The following is a 17915-nucleotide window of genomic DNA, read 5'->3' on the forward strand; positions in this document are numbered from 1 at the left end:
TATTCTGTTTTTGTATATATGCTACATAAGTATATATTTATATATTATGTTTCTGAACTTGCTGATGAACAACAAATCTAACCTGCTACATACAAGTATATATACATATATATGTACATTCTGTTTTTGGGGCTTACGCCTCAACCTTCTCGAGGCTTACGCCCCACGTGCCAAAGGAGAAAACGCCTCAACGCTCGTTCCCGTTCTTTAAAACCTTGCTGTTGGTTAAAGTGCACTGGAAATATCATAAAAGTCGCAATGCCACTTGGGAAAATGAGAAGGAAATGAGGCAAAGTTTCACCATCTATTCTAAGAGAAGTAGATTCCGATGACGGAATCTCTTGTACAGAGGGAGACTTGTAACAGCCTGTCTAAAACTGATTAAAAAGAGAATATAGGGGCTATTAAATATTAACAAACAGAAAATAAAGAGGTTGTTGAATATTAATAAACAGAAAAATGGGGTTTTAGATATTAATAAAAAAACTTTAAATGAAGGGGCTGTTAAATACTAATAAAAGAACTACAAACAAAAAAAGAAAGCTGGCAAATAAAAGAGCTAGAGACAAAAAAGGGGATGCTAGTGGCAGGTGGTGAGATGTTTCAATTTGGCATAGGTTGTTTGGAAGAAGGCCACATCAAGTGGTGACTTACCTAGTTCCAGCTTCTCAACCTTTTTGCATAAATAGGCAGCCTCATTCTTGTTTTTTCCCTCCTTTCATTGCAAACTCCAGCAAAAAATTCACACACACACAATCCCATCTTTTGTGAGGGAGAAGAAGAAAGTAAGAGCAAAGCAGAGAAGGTTAGAAGCCAAGAAAGTTGAATTCTGCAGAATTAAGTAGTCAAAACAGCAGATGATTACTTAATTTTTCTGTTTGTTTACAAACCTGTGATACATAAATTACTAAATTTCACATATGATTCTCTAGTACTCTGCCTCATACATGATATTATAACTACATTCATGATTCTTGCTTTACATGTGCATGTTAATAAGAACAAAGATCACCAATGATTACACTACCGAGAAATGAATCAATGAGTTATAATCATAAAAGGATGGTCGGAATGGGGTTTAGGAATTGTATATCATTGAGACGGTATAACCGCGGCAAGGAGTTGTAGAAATGATCCCGTACTTTTGACGAAGGGTTTTGAATAATAACGGAAGGTGCGACATACACCGGTGGAGATCAGATTTTAATATGGTGAGCTTCACGGACATATTAGCATGTTTACTTTCTGTTATGAGGCCGTAAAATCTGAGTACATGATATTTGACGTATAAACTTGAAATCACTAAGCAATTAATTGCGTAAGTCAAGTATATATCAAAGATTAGTATCATCTCATGCTTTGAAGCAGATGTAGATGGTTCAAGGGAGCTAAGTCGAGTTTTTGTATCGGTTTGTATTATATGGTCTTCATATTAGATTGTGTCTTAGTATTTGTGTATTAGAAGCTTAGATTGTGTATTGTAACTACGATCCATTGAAATGCTTTTATATTAAGAAAATTATGTTTTGACTTCAATCGTTTCCGCTTTACTTAAATATGTTTTATATTTTCACATATGAATGGTTATCAAAGAAAATGTTCGTAACAAACTTCACTTGGTCTCGGTTTAGAGATGGAAACGAGGGATGTTACATCTATCGCATACTTCCTCTAGATAGGAGTGTAGTAGTGTACTATGTTGAATTAGAAGTGAGAGATGGAAGCATTTGCCAAGAGCATATAAACTGCAGTTGACTAGTCTCCTCACTAAAAGACCCATAGGAAGTGATGGGAGTGTCACAGTGGCATCATGAGCCTAACAAGGACAAGAAGAACCCCCATTCGATGTGAAGGGGGCTAAGACAAGGGTGACTCTGAGGGAAGATTAATGGAATCCTACTTCAGGTGGTCAAACACTGAAAAAGCGACAATGAATCTTCTTGCTCCATCCTAGTTAGAAAAAAGATATATCCCTCTTACTCTCATTCCTTGGCCTCCTCTTCCAAAGCCAGGGTAGACAAAAGAGGGCCTTAAGTGTCAACTTTCCTCATCATTGTTATCGATTTATCCTGTTGCTTTCATAGGACAAAAGAAAGTAAATATTTTTTCCAAGGTTATCATCGATGTACCCCTCATTCACCTTGTGCCATAACTGCCACTGTTTATTTACTTTAAGCATCTAAACTTATATGCATACCTCAGACATCATGGATTTGAGTTCATTCATGACTTGGGTGGTTCTACTAATTTCATTCCATTTTCAAAAACAAATAACCCACACTGAATAAAGAGAAAAAAATAAAACAAGCCCAGATTTCCCGACTCATGAGACAAACACTAATGGTACCTAGTTCAACTTTATTTAAAGCAATCATGGGTGGTAGTTCTAGCTACCTTGATTTTCTTATAAAATTACTTTGCATAGAATCGTATTAGGAAAGTGGGAAATGCGCAAGTCATAATCTCCACATCCATTCAGTTTGGGTATAATTTTTCCAGCACATCACCTAAGGGCGAACATGACATGAAGTTGGGAGGAAAAAACAGAAGGGATGAAAAGGCATACCTTTTGCCATAAATTTTTGTCTGGACGACTGAGGCATATTACCATAGCAAAACCCTGAAAATATGAGTTATCAAAATAGAGCCTAAAGCTTAATTAGTAAAAATAAACAGTCATGAACTAGTGGACAGTAATTCTAGAAGAAGTTTGGTTGTAGATCAGCAAAGGTTTATCAAGAAGCTTTTCATAGACAAAAAAAAATATGAAGAAAATCAGGTGCAAGTTTAAGTGGCCTCTGTGATCCTCTATCAAGAATGCTATCAAGAAGGTTAACAAAAAAATAAATGGAAACAATCCTAAAGCTTAACATGTGGATTAAGTTATTATTGTGCTCCTCAACAACTACAATTGGACAATTTATTAATATGCAAACCTAAAATTACCCGTCCATTGCAGGATTGACACAGCATGCCTTAGACTCTTCCATTCCAGCTACCTAAGTGCTAAGCTACTAATGACTCCGGCCACACAAAAAAAATAGCCCATATATGAAAAGAAGTGATGGGACCCCAATTTACTGTAGAACCTCCCTACTCCAAAACTAAAGATAACCTCATTTCTCTTGATTAAATATTTTACCGCATTATTTATATATATGTATATCACTACAATATGCAATGAACTTCAAAGACTAGAGATTGTGGAGAGCAGTGAAGAAAAAAAAAGAGTCAAACTACAAAATATAAGTCCTTACAAGACCATATTTCAAAATACCATTGGCCTACAAAATATAGAACATGCATAGAAAGGAACTCCAGGTTACAATTAGTTCACCGTAGACAGTGGCAGATCCAGAAACTTCTATGAGTGGGGGCACATGTAGGGGTGTCAAAATCTTCCGAAACCGAATAACTCATCCGAACCAAGATGGTTTTGGGATATTTGATTTTTGGCTCAAACGGTTTGGTTAACCGAATATACATAACTTATTCGGTTATTTATTTTACTATTTTGGTTAAAGCGAATAACACATTATACTAGTATTTATATATTTTTACTATTTCCGCTAAGCTCAAAGCAAGTAAACGCGCTACACATTTATACAAAATTCGGGTCGAGGAGAGAACGAGAGTGGAGTTGTAGCTATGTGCTGCTCTGGAGAACCCAGAATGGAGATGATATGTTGCCTATTGGAGACGCTAAAGTAGAGCACCGGAGCTGCTGGAGAAATAGAGAATGGAGATGTGAAATTGAAGAACAAATCTGAAAGTGAAGCAAGAAGTTGGAACTAGGACTGTAGTCGTCTGTGCAAGAAATCGTCGTCTGGTCGGTTTATTCGGATGGAGTGGGGGGTCACAGATTCTGAATGGGGGAACTCTCAGATTGGGAATGGGAGGAAACTAGCGGAAGGGAGGCTAAAATTCTCTTCTTTAACTTACTCAACAAAGCTTCTTGACTTTTGACCGGGGTCCGTCCCCCCACTACTTAAAACATACATCAGCCCCTGACCGTAAATGCAACTAATGATATGACCTTAGGTTGGAGAGCATAGAAGATGCAATTCACATGCCTCAACCATTTGAGGTTCGGTATTGGGTATTGGGTATTGGTTATTGTTAGTTATACTCTTGTAAACTACACTTCTTTACTTGTATTGTTATGTATATATACATGCTCTCTCCCTCTCTATCTCCAATCATACTTTTCCCTCCCTCTTACTCTGCCATCTAATACTCTTCCCCCCATCCTTGCAGATAACATGAAAGATGGTATTCTTAAAACGCTCACTATCAGAAAGAAAAAATACATTTACTATGTAGAAAGTGGGCCCATGAGCTGATGGGAGAGAGCCTTATGACAACCTAAAGATAAAATACATAGTAAACTTAGATGATTGTCCTATATCTAACATGAAGCAAAACCTAATCCTAGCAAGAAAAAAAAAAAAAAAGATCATCCAAGTTCATCAAGCTTACATGTAGAAATCGTGTAACACAAAGATCACAAGAAGTGAGATACAATAATGATTGATACTAAGCTTAAACAAATTAAGATGCTTGCACAAACAAAAGCAAAGAGAACCAAAAGAGTAGACCCCTCAAGGTTTAAGCCTTACCATCATGATCAAAAACCACCTGCATATATAAAAAAGCATAAGTGAGCGTCAAAAACATATAAATAAGATCAAATCCAATAACCAGAGAAACTTGAGATGCTATGTAATTTGGGAGTTAAGCATGCAACAACCAGAAAAGAAAACCCACAATTTCTGCACATGGACGACTCTGTAACACATAGAGCAATAAAAAGTCTACCGGTTGATAACTGGAGATGTATCCTTTCACACTAGTTTCTTTATTTTCATTTTTTCCATTAGCACTTTGTTTTAGGAAAATGCAGTATCCCAATGCAAGGAGGAATAACCACTTGATTACAATCTGTTTACATGAGATCCGAGCACCCGAGTTATCAGAATCTCTTTTCTTAAGGAGTGAAGATCTTGTTATTGGATGATGTCAAGTGCTATTAATTTCATTAATATTCACAAACCACAAGTTCCAGAAGGAACTTTGGTGCAAGAAGCTCTAAAAAATCATGAAACGAAAAAAACATAGATTAGCTGCAGAAACTATTCCAAAACAAATACAATGTACAAAAGTGCAAATAATTTCAAACATCAAGTTAGCACTACAAACCTTGAAGTTATACAACTACAAAATCCACAGAATAAAGGGTGAGAACGTAAAGGAACAAGGAAAACCTTCATCAATAATCCATATCCCTATGTAAGTTACACTCTCTGCAAAATCTTTTGCATGCAACCAACCATATATCCTTAGTTGTCAATTTACATAAATTTCATAAGTCAAAATCCAATTATTGTGGTAAACCTTTGTTAGGATCCAAGCGCTTACCACTACGCCAAAAGCAATTGCTGATGGAGAAGGTGCAACTTATTTCCTTATAGCGTAGCAGTCAGCGCCACGTTTCAATTTAGGAAGATGCTAGTCAATGACCCAACAATCCCCCCCCCCAAGCATCTGCCAGCACTAACAAAATCTTCGCTAGAAGACAATGGCTGCACAGCATGCCTTTGGCATTATTATGCACCTTATGGGATTCGAACCCGTGACCTGCTCTGGTACCACATGTTAGGATCCAAGCGCTTACCACTACGCCAAAAACAATTGCTGATGGAGAAGACGCAACTTATTTCCTTATAGCATAGCAGTCAACGCCACGTTTCGATTTACGAAGATGTTGGTCAATGACCCAACAAACTTGAATCACACATTGATGACCAAACGAAAAGAAGAGATTTTGAATGCATAATTGTCTCTCACTTGACCAACAGACACATAAAAAGGAGAAGATCTATACCGCCACATGTGATGGAGTGAATTCCAGAACATCAATTATCTGTCAAAAAAAATCAAAAACAGAGTACGAATCAGTTGCATCATTATTTGTAAATAAAATGCTTAATACACTAAGTAGCCCACAAGCCTAGCGTTTGTTTGGTTGTAACTATTTGTCATGTATGACGTTAATTTCCTAACACACTTTTTAGTTGGTTGAAATAATGCTAAAACACTGAACTCTTGATTTCTACTGATCACCTATACTTAAGAACTTAATGCCCAATGTCATCCTTTTTTCCATTTACATCAGACCACAGACATCATCTAAATTTTCTTAAATATCTTGATGTGAATTTTCATTCAAAATTTCATTTTCATATGCACATATCACCACCGGTATGAGTTTATGACACACATCATGCTAACTATCTTCAAAATAAAATAAAATACCTAACAGATGTCAACAATACTTATCAACAACATTACCCCCTTTTCCAATAACCCCACGATGGCACCACTCTCCAAGCCTCACCACAACTTCCAAAATGTTCATACCCCCTATCCAACCACAAACTTCGATTCATGGATGATCATGCAAATAGGGGGGTCTCTACTAGAGGCACGGGTATGCTCAATTTTTTTCTATATTTTTTAGTGTCAAAATAAAGAATCCGTAATTGTAGTGTATACCCGATTTTTTTGGTAATAGTAATGCATATCCAGTTTACAAAACCTAGGCCGCCACTACATGCACGCACATAAATATCTAATATATATATATATATATATATATACAAATACTAATGCAGGAGCATCACATGCTAGTGAAACTCATTTGGAGGTTAATTTGCCTTTTGCATTGGCTGGTTCATTTGGGTATTTTGAAGGTATCAAGGAGCATCCAAACAGACCCTATGGGTGTCCCTTAATCCTCTGGAATATTAATCAAGCTTAGCCCCAAAGGGTTATCACAATGGAGGAGCAGCATCGTTTTTATTTTCCAGCCTGCACAAATAAAAGTAGCACGTGCCTCAAACATGCAAAACCGTGCAAAATTGTATCAAGTATCATTGTTGAATATTGGGCTTCTGGAAGTAGTAAAAAAATAACAAGAAATTGTGCGATTTCCAGAAATATTCTTTAGATAACGTGCTGACAAAAGTTGGTGGTATCGTGGGGGACAACTGATAGTGCTATCAATTGTGGTTTGTTTGAGTTTAATTTTTATTATTATGAAAAATGTGTTAGAAATTTTACCAATCCATCTCCTCCATATAAAAGAGATTTTAGGTTAAACACCAGATTTTGTAGAATATGAATTCAATTCTAGAGTAACTGCTCTAGTTCCCTCAACATTCGTTCTAAATCCTTTGTGGGTTTGAGAGTAGCCCTTATCCTTGAACTTGAACCTGAATCGTTTATGGTAGTGGGCTTGTTTTTTCTTCAATGTTTCATTTAAATTTTTGTGGTTCCATGTTCCAGCTTACACAAAATCAACAGATAGAGTTGGAGTTGTTAGGTAAAGCATTCATAGTCTTCCTACATAGTTTATGCATTGCATGCATAGATATATAAACATATAAATACATACCCATACATATACATATAGTCACATACATATATGTGTGTGTGTTGTGTCTATAGAGTTGTTGAATGATAAAATTAGTGAGTTGTGAAGGAAAAGGAGATGAAAACAAGGCTACAAGGAAGACAGGAGGGAGAGACCATTGTTTATTAAAAGGTAACATATTTATCAAGGGACTTGGGTTTCATAATGGAAATGGATGTTCTTGATGACTGAAAAACATAAGAATTCAAGGACAATTTTCTTATTTATGTCGAGAATTCTTTTCGCTGAGGTATAAGATTAAAACAGAAAGTGAAATTACGATGTTTAAATCATAACCTAATTATTTCAAAGTATTTATTAGGCCTAAATGGAACATTTAAACCCAAAATCTCCAATAATTGGAGTTCAACTACCCATGTTAATATGGCAAAAATCCTTGCAACGAACTGCAATGGGGGTGCCTTGCTTAAACCATATTAAAAAAACAACTTCATAACTTTCGAAAATTGTCAGAAAATGCTAAACATGTCCCTTACAGGAGCTTCTTTAGCTTAGATAAGATGGCTACCACCTGCTGCATCTATGAAGTTTTTGAGGTATCCCTCACTATGATTAGTATATAGGTCCTCCAAAGAGGAACCTGCATGTGAGCGGGGACACTTAAAATCAAGAGTATGACTTACAAGTGACAAAGCCGTAGATATTGTCAAGACCCAGTCTCCATTGCCATCCGCATTAGACAGATACCCATGATGTAATTTAGCTAGCCAGAATAAACAACAAACAAAAAATTAGCAGGCCAAATAAGAGTTTCAATTAGCTTTTTGGAAGGATAGAAACACTGAACATACATAGATTTTATCCAAAAAACATTGAACATACATTGAATTCTTTAATGTACAATCCAAAAAATAACCTCGTTTTTGGTTGAACTGATAGTCAATTGCTCACGGAGTAAATGTATTTATTCACTTAATTACTTGACTGATTGGTGCATTCCCAGAGTTGCCACACATGACACATCAGCCACTATAAGCATCTAACTTCTTTCCATGTTATATGGTTGGATGAGGTGACCAGCTCTACCTATATATAGAGATATTTCATCCTCCGCTAAGGTGAAAAATAGACTGGGTAAGAAGCAGTCAGAGAGAACTACATTTTGGCCATAAAACAATGTTTATACATGAGGGTAGATCAATACAAACCATGAACCTTCACAAATAAGAAAAGGGCTAAAAACCTCCACACAAGCCTCCCAGTGTCTGGTAGTCATCCAACGGCTTACGTGTTGTCTAAAAACTTCATACAGAATTAGCAAAAGCAATGTCTTTTTGCAGAACATAGATTCCAAAAATTCAGGATCCGGATGCAAATGAGTCGAATTATTTCTCCCTTAAATGAACAGACACACTAATAGGATCAAGAAAATTTCAGCTAAAACCTTTCCCAGGAGCTAAGATGAGATTTGAAGTAAAATCACTAGAGCCTACAGGTCTGAAGTTTCAAATTACCATCACCAAGTTAATTGGCGTAGATCCAATACTTCACATATACATATTAGAGCATAAATTTGAATACCCTCCCATCCTAATGTGACTCACAATTTGGGACGAGGCCAAGTTAAAGAGAGATGTCCCAAGCTTACCCTTTTTCCATATAAAAAATAGGACCTCAATCTTCTCCATCGACTAAAATAATTACAACATATCCAACCAATTACCCTTCATTTGGAGAAAGATAACCAGTCTAATTCCTGATTTTATTTAAATCATTCCTATGTCTACATTCACTGGTAGCATACACTGTACAGTTTAAATGGCAGTCATTTGTTTAGGAGATCATAATCAGATAAGCTGGTTGGTTTTCTGACACAAGTGCAGTGAACTTGTGATAGAGATAATAACTCGCTAATGTTATCCAGTCAAATTAAAAAAATCAAGCCGATAAGATCCTAAAACATGAGATCTGCTTGACTTGATACAGGAACATCAGACCCTAAGATAAAATCAGACATTCTACGTGAGAAGAGGCAAATCAGATTCTAAAGTTTTTTTTTTCTCTCTATTTATTCCGAGGACTCTAATCTGGAGTTGATCTGGTGTCAACATTGCTTCTTTATCATCACAACGTGACACTTTCAACCATAGTACACAAAATCCTAAAAGGTAAGGCAGTGGATGCCATTAATAAGTTAAAGTAAATAGACATTTAGATTCATCCTACAAATAAAGTAAATATTTTTACCAAGAAGTTTGTAATAAGATCTGTAGATGATAGAAGTGCCATCAATAAGCATCACCCGACCATTTGAAGAATCAATATTAACTAAATTCTCTGTTTTCTGGGAAGAATCAAAGGAGGTACTTTCCTGTTGTGTTGCTTCTCCTTCAACAGTACCCAAATCTTTAAGAGAAACAGCATGAGCAGTTCCAGATAGCTCTGACCTCAAAGAATTTGACACTTTGTGGTAACCCTGGATAACAAGTACAGAAGTCTTCAATTAGATCAACATAGAAAAGCTGCCGTTTAGTAGTGTCTAAAGTACATTGTAGATAACAACATGGAACTATATTGTCAATCTTATAGCATCACTATAATAAAAATCTAGGAAACGATCTAGCATAAGTCTGCATGCATAACCAACTCCTATTATGAGATTTTTGTTGATAACCTCTCCAACATAATTAGTCATTCACAAGATGTGTGCAATGTTGTTCAGAGGAAAACTTTATGGCATGCAAATCCATGCAAAAATAAATAACTTGCGAACTATTCTCATCGTAGAAACTTATAAATCTAATGTTTGATCACATCCGATCAAGAAACTAGAGCCAAGATAGTTAAACCTCTATTCTACCATTTCCTTTTTCTTCTCTACTCACTTTTTTTTGTCAATCATTTCCTACTTTTTTCTTATCCTTCATAACTCATAGTTTCAGAAAATACATATTAGTCTTGAAAAATGGTAGAAAACAGCTTAGAGAACAGGAACCAAAATAAAAGACAAAAAGATTGCAAAGGAGTGGAAAGGGACACTCCAATTTATATAACAAAGCAACCACTCATATTCGAACCGCATTTGCTAGGTGTTGCACACGTACAAGTGAAAAATCATCTGCCCCTTGTCATGATAAAAATTGCGACTTTTTCAGTTGAAATGTCAAGGCTAAACTATATTGTTGCAATAAAATTAATACTATCTTGACATGACCACATTCTTGTTCATACTACCGGTCCAAGCTAGTGTGCTAACTTTTTTCTAAGTGGCAGGATTCTAAATGACAGGAGGTCACATCTTTTAAAAGAATCGACAGAGATGCGCATGTGTTTGGAGAACGGTCTCGTTGAAGTCGAAGATGACGTGTTGGAGGAAGAACGAAGCACATTCACAACTCCAAACACCATTGATGAGGAGTTAGAAAATATACTAGAATATGAAGAAGATGAAACCCAAGAGTAGTCAAGAAAGGTAAAGGATTTAATCCTTCTAATAAAATAAATTTTTTGATTGGACCCCCCCGGAAGGAGGCCTTCTTCACCTTCCACCTAAGCTGCGCAGGAAATGCCCGCTTTAATGGGCGAACAGCCCAACCCTAATGAAGAATTAAAAAAAGAAGATTATAAACGATTCTAAGAGCTGTTCAAGCAACTAAAAAACAAAGATTAGAAGATTTTAAAACCTAATTAACTAAGGTTGAAGATCAAAGATTTCAAAACCCAGATGATGACGTACGGTTTCAATTTTTTGTAATCAAAGTGCAAATGATTAATATATTTTAGATACAATTTTATGTTTTTATTTTTTATAGTTTTAATGTTAGTAATGTTAGTAATTAACTTCAACTAAGTTAAAGTTAGACAATTAGAAAATGCCAACGCCAGTTAAAAACCGGAAAACCACGACCTGGCCTTTTGAAGGCCAGGTCTCTTTTTTTTGCTTACTCTATGCAAGCTTGGAAGGCCTAGGCCCAATCATGAAAAAGCTCGAGCCTTGTGCATCTCTAGTTTGGAGTAGAATGAACATGAACATAGGCCTTGGAAACAAAATTCTTATAAACATTATTTGACTTATTTGTAAACACACCTAGTGAGTTGGCAACTGAGCCCACTCATGTTGTTATACTACTTGAGTCTTCCTCTCCATCCAATGTTTCTCATCCAAAGTCCCCACATCCATCCAATTCCAAGCCCTCTTGGTCTAAGGGAGTTCCAATTCTACCTCGAGAGAACATAATGACATATTCTAAGAGGAAGACGAAACAAGACATAGAGCCTGGATCAATTTCACCATTTGATCAACCCTTTGACATGAATTCAAGCTCTCCCTAGACGGTCATAAGTAAAGATAGACCAGAAGCGAAACTAGTCTCTCTTTATGGATGATCTAACAAGCAATGCCCTGAGAAAAGTGCTATGGGAATTGAAGATGAAGCACGAGGTTTCAAGCCCACCATAGAGTCCCAGTAGAAGGATATAGAATAGTAGGTCGTGAGATAAGTTGGTTAAATTCTTATCGAATACCTATGACCAAAGTCCTTGTTCCTTTGTGTGTCCTTCTAACAATGCTTTTGCCACTTGCTCACATCCTCGTTCGAACCGGACAAAACATGGAGTTGGCCTTCCTTTTTATCAACTAACTAAAGCATAGGCTTTAAGACATGCTTTGCATTCTCAATTTTATATTACACTTTGGGAGTATGCATAATACTCACCACACCAACTAGTAGCAAGACGTTGAAATAGGCCCCCCAGACAACATACATTACAAGGTCCTATTGGTACAAGATCAGGCCACATGTAAACGACGACAAGAGTCATTGGGAGCTATCAAGCAATTAATCAAAGTTTATGTGTATGTTAGTGGCAAGTAATCAACGAGTTTGCTATCTTAGAAAGTTCAAGGACATGTCGAGTTTGTCTGCTTTATGTTTCATAGTAGTTAACAAACTGGATTTTTCATAAACATGTTTCCAGGAGCATCATACATGATTTAACAAGAATAATAACCTCCTTCCTCGGTTCCTTCCTTGCACCCTGCTTTCTCTCTCTGATCTAGAAGCTTATTTTCATGCCACTGATGACCGATTAACATTTTTCTATAAGCATAATTGAGGAAACTTCAAGCTCACTGACCAAGATGTTAAAACCAGTGGTATAATCACCAGATATGGCCTTTCTAATTACCTCTAATTCGATTACTGATGGGTTGTCAATTGCAAACCTGATGGTTTTCTCAATTTTTGTAGAAATATGATAACAACATTACACAAATATCGAACTCTATAGTTGTTAGCTTCACAACAAAATGCATATTAACTTTACATTCGGTCTTTCAGAAAGAAACTTCGCATATCATGTTTGACCCCCAAAATCCCCGAAACAAAACTGTGAAGTTAACAACATCCTTACTTTTGCTCTCAATATAGAAGGTAACATTACATTACATCGATTGAAGACAAATAATCAAAGTTTCTCAATAATGAACCGAGTACCGCATCAATCACCAAAAGTATAAGCGTCAACTTGTGGGAAATACCTTGGCAAATCGTATGCGTGAAGAAGAAACGAGATGATGAGGTGTTCTGGCCCAGTGATTCGTTGAAAAACTCCCCCTGCAGCAGTAGAGAGTTCTGCAGAAGTTGTTAAGTAGATGATTTGAGAACTGACAGCAACCCATTTTCAGCTCGTAAGCATTTGTGTTTGAATAGTTGAGTGGAAGGGAGGAAGCAGAGCCTGCGGTGAGGAAGCCACCCTGAGGTCCGTCGAACGGAGGATTATTTTGCTGGTTGGGCATGGAAATTATCTATAGTACCATATTTGTTAGAAGTATTAAAAACAGCTTTTGCAGTCGTAACCTATTCGTGCTAAAATCTCCTAATTACAATGGTTAAAAGGAAATTAGTTAAAAATGAGTACTTTTATAGCCTATATTAATAAAATGACCCCTTTTCACATTTTACTCGTAAAATGGACATAAAATTTGTTGGGGTCGGATGATTTTGGTTTCTAGAGGACGATTTTTCCAATTTGGTACGGAGATCGTCCCCTTTATCTAAAATTTGTCCACATTAGCCTATTTTTACCTTTAATTTGTCTTCTACCGGAGACAAACTCTGATGTATTTTAGGGTTGGTTTGAAACTCTATGACCGATTCGACACACATTTGGGCAATTCTTGACTTCTATTTCGTATTTTTTTTGACCAAATGTAATATATATTCTCTTATAGTATCATCTTCCAAAAATGTAGTTTATATTTTGAAGTATCCTTCTTCTACTCTCACAACTCTTAACACAATCTACCATCACAATCTTTAACACAAATATGAAATTACGTCAAAGTTATAATGGTTCCATGTATGTTCAAAGTGGTGGTTTGTTAGAGATGATAAATGGTGTTATAGAGTATATGAAGTTAGGAGCGCCCAAATGTACATTATCTTTACCTTCGCCAATAACACATTCTGATTTGGTTAAGAGTGTTGTGAAAAAAGTTAAATTTACATAGTGGTTTTAGGTTATTTTATGAAAATCCTTTGAGTTATGAGATATTTAAGCTAGGTGATGATGTGGTAATGTTTCAAAACATCGTTCATCAAAATCTATCGCAAACATTGACATTCTTTGTTGTCAACAGTGGTGTTCAATTCTATGAAATATCCCGATGAAAGAGATGAGTGTTCTATCTTGAGTGTCATTGAGTCTTGTGCCATAAAGAATGAGTTGGAACAATGTTAGACTTAAGCAAGACTGAGGTTGTTAAGGAAATAAAATATGAAGAGGAAAGTAAGAACACCATGTTGCAGTACACTACTGCTTTTAGAAAGAACCATATATCCACATCTGTTGAGTCACCACCCGACCTGGAGTTGAAACAACTCTCTTCACACCTGAAATATGCATTTCTAAAAGAAGAGGGAAATTTACTTGTCATTATCTCATCTACCTTAGAAACATATCAGAAAGAGCAGTTGGTGAATTTGTTGAAAATGCACACCAAGGCTACAGAATGTACCATCTCTACCTTAAAGGTATCAGCCCTTCCATTTGTCAACACAAAATCATCTTAGAAGATAAGAGTTTTACTTCCATTGAACCCCAAAGATTAAATCCTATCATGAAGAAAGTTGTGAAAAAGAAGAATTTTAAAATGGTTGGACGTTGGGATAATCTACCCAATCGCGAGTAGCTCATGGGTAAGCCTTATACAGTGTGTCCCTAAAAGGGGAGGTGTCATTGTAATCTCAAACGAGAAGGGTGAGCTCATTCCTACAAGAGTCGTGTCTGGTTGGAGGATCTGTATGGATTAACGTAGACTGAATAAGGCTACCAAACACACCATTTTCCTTTACCTTTCATAGATCAGATGTCAGACAGACTTGAAGAAAAAAAATATTATTGTTTTTTTAGACGTGTTGATCTAAGCTCTCTCAGTGATTTGATGATGACCCTTTAGACTTAGTAAAAAATACTTTGTTCTATTTTTGTTCAGTTTCAGTGATCGTTGAACATGTATTAAAGACAAAACTCACACTAAAGGAACCTTTAGTGATGTCGAAGAAGTAGCTGAAGAATGAGATAAGTCATTCCGTGATCTGAAGTGGACTCAGTGAGAACACGATTGTCTACATCAAGTGTGAAATCAAACCAAGACTCAGGGATAGCTGAAGAGTCCTTGGCGATTCCTTACTATCTGTTAGACCCCATCACTCATATTTGTAAAAGTAATGAAAAACATACAAGTGTGAAAGAGTAGAAGGCCGATGGAAGACTCTTAAGAAAAAAGTCTAAGTGCCCAATACAACCAGAGATGCGATGAAGGTCCATAGGTGCGATGAAATGCGCATCTCCATAACCCCTATGGTTACCAACACTTGGAGTTTTCCATAACAATTCAACCAGAGGTATTCGATCAAGAAGACCACAAGACTCATGGTTGAACATGCCATCTAGAAGACAACTGGAGATGACAAATCGACAGCTAGATTCCCCTTACTTTACTTAGCTTTATTTAGTTTCCATAATTCTAGATTGCTTTCCTTTCATAAGAGATTTGCTAAATATCTTCCATAGATAGCAATCTCCATAATTAGATTACTAGTATAAATAGGCTTTATCATTCTTGTAATCGTTTACGCTTTCCAACCAATCATTTGAATAATAGTGAATCATTTGATACTCAAATACGTTCTTGAATATTCTTGTGTGTTCTTCACTATTTTTCCATCCACACGATATATTTAGGTTATTCATAACTTGAATATTCGTGTTATTGAGAGATCTGGGATCAACAATTGGTATCAGAGCAAATTGATTGTTTTTCAATCAAATACGATCAATAATCTCTCAATTTTCATTCATTTGAATTCATAATCTTCTTCTCCAAAAAGCGTGTTCTTTCTCTTCAAAAACTTCTAAATGGCTAACTGGAATTCTGCATATAGTGTGGATTCCCTCACCAAACCTCCAACTCTTCAAAGAGAAGAGTATCCACAATGGAGGATAAGGATGGTAAACTTCCTGGAGGGGATGGACAGAAATCTCCTCAGATCCGTCTTGTAAGGCTCGTATGTTCCTCAGACTCTTGTTCCAAGAGTCCCTGAACAAGAACTACTGCAGAAGTTGCTGCTTACTACATGGCAAAAGATGAGAAGAACTGGGATGAAGACGACCTTGAGCGTGTAAAGGCAGACATAAAGGCTAAGAGGCTGGTCATTATGGTCATTCCAAAAGACATCTTCCAATCTCTCGGTGCTTGTGCAACAGCAAAAGAGAGATGGGATGAACTGGCGAGCCAACTGGAAGGAGGTGTGAAGACGACGAAAAATCGTAGGGCGCAATGCCTCAACGAATACAATAATTTCAAGGCTCTACCTGATGAACCGATTCAGAAGACTTATGATCGTTTCAACACATTGATTAATCAATGTCGCCGAAATGACATCGCTAGGACAAAAGAAGAAAACAACGTTCTGTTTCTCAAAAGTCTCAGTGATGAGTGGACTCAACTGTCGATGTCCCTCCAAGCAAATCAGAACTTAGATAGTTGGTCGCTTCATGACGTCTATGGAACTCTTACTGCTCAAGAGAAAGATATAATGAAGAGGAAGGTGTCCATCGGCGGACCCCTTGCTCTTGCTGCAGAAGAAAAAGAAGTTACAAGGAGCTCCACCAGAGAACACAGAAGGAAAAATAAGAAGGCACTAGTAATGGAGTCAGAATCCGAAAAAGAACCATCTGATTCTGATGATGACATAAAAGCTTTGCCAAGTCTCTGGCCTTGATAACTAAACAGTTCCAGAAGAAGTTTGTCAAGAAGCCTTATGAAAGAAGAGACTCCAGAAGGGAGAAGTACCAGCCTTCATATGATCAGAAGCCGATGAAGTTTCATCAGAAGGATGAAAGAAGAGAAGAAATAAATGAACGAAGAGAGGACAGAAGAGAAGGAGACGGAAGAAAATATGGTCTTCGCTGCTATAGATGTGGGAAGATAGGCCACTTTTCAAAAGAATGCAGAGGATGACTGGTAAAGGATGTTGATTATTACAAAAATAAATACAAGTACAATCCTAAGGAGCGAAGCCTGATGGCTGAAAAAGAAAATTGGGTGTCTGATTCTTCGTCTGATGAAGAAGACAAGGCACTCATATGCCTCATGGCCAGGTCCAGTGCAGAATCCGCCTCTGACTCCGATGACCAGGTATGTGACCCTTCCATTGATGAAACCAACTCTGCTCCATCAAAGCTAGAGTTTAGGGTCATGAAATTTTCAGAAGATTTTCTCAAACTCAAAAAAAATTAAGTTTTGAAAAATCTGGAAGGTTAAAAGCTGAAAAAGAAGTCAGTTTCTACAAAAGAGAGACTGATCTTCTCACAGAAGAAAAGACTGAATTGGTAAAAGAAAAAACTCGCATTGCATCGCTTATAAAATTAGAGGAAGAAAAACTTCTAGATCTAAACAAAAGGATAACCAAAGATTTAGAGAAAAAAGTAAAGTCCTTAAAAGAATCTAAGGCAGAAAGACTAAATTCAGTGGCTTTTAAGGATTTCTTCCAAAAGGATAGGGAGATTCTTCATCAGAAGCTTCAAACCAATGAACTCCTGATGAAGAAATACAAAGATGCCCAAAATGTTTATGAAAAACTTAATGGTCAAAAGGATTACCAAGGGATTGGATTCAATGATCTTGACTCTTTCATCAAAACCAAGAAATCCACCCTTGAATCCACTTTCAAACTTGGATGTATTCAAAAACCCAACTTTTTCCCAAAACCCAAAGCAAACTTCAAAAGGGTTAAAGTTGATGGAAAAACTGTTCTCTTGAGGCAAGACTTTGAGAATGTGGTGTATGAGAGCAACACATGTAAGAATTCTAATGAAAAGGATGATGCCTCCAAACCAGAGACTGATGGAAACTTTATGGTTAAACTAGAGCCTCTGGTTATCAATCCCACAAGTTCATCAGCAAGTGCTGTTA

At 36.7% G+C, this 17915-nt stretch overlaps 1 protein-coding gene across 3 annotated transcripts in view; it reads right to left on the reverse strand.

Annotated features, from left to right (window-relative positions):
* The window catches only part of LOC112507888 (DNA polymerase I), a 29742-nt gene extending 16516 nt beyond the window's left edge, over positions 1 to 13226 (reverse strand). For 2 of the 3 annotated variants that reach the window (XM_025112638.1, XM_025112653.1), the window contains exons 1-6: positions 12975 to 13226; positions 9683 to 9911; positions 8119 to 8198; positions 5885 to 5923; positions 4620 to 4638; positions 2567 to 2620 (exon numbers count right to left, since the gene is read on the reverse strand). In XM_025112638.1, coding sequence (XP_024968406.1) covers positions 2567 to 2620; positions 4620 to 4638; positions 5885 to 5923; positions 8119 to 8198; positions 9683 to 9911; positions 12975 to 13115 — 562 coding nt within the window. In that variant the 5' untranslated portion in view covers positions 13116 to 13226. The remainder of the gene's footprint in view (positions 1 to 2566; positions 2621 to 4619; positions 4639 to 5884; positions 5924 to 8118; positions 8199 to 9682; positions 9912 to 12974) is intronic. The other variant, XM_025112646.1, reaches the window with a different exon arrangement.
* Between the last annotated feature and the right edge of the window lie 4689 nt (positions 13227 to 17915).

This window comes from Cynara cardunculus, assembly GCF_001531365.2.
Source record: "Cynara cardunculus var. scolymus isolate 2C chromosome LG 1, CcrdV1, whole genome shotgun sequence".
Taxonomy (NCBI): Eukaryota; Viridiplantae; Streptophyta; class Magnoliopsida; order Asterales; family Asteraceae; genus Cynara; species Cynara cardunculus.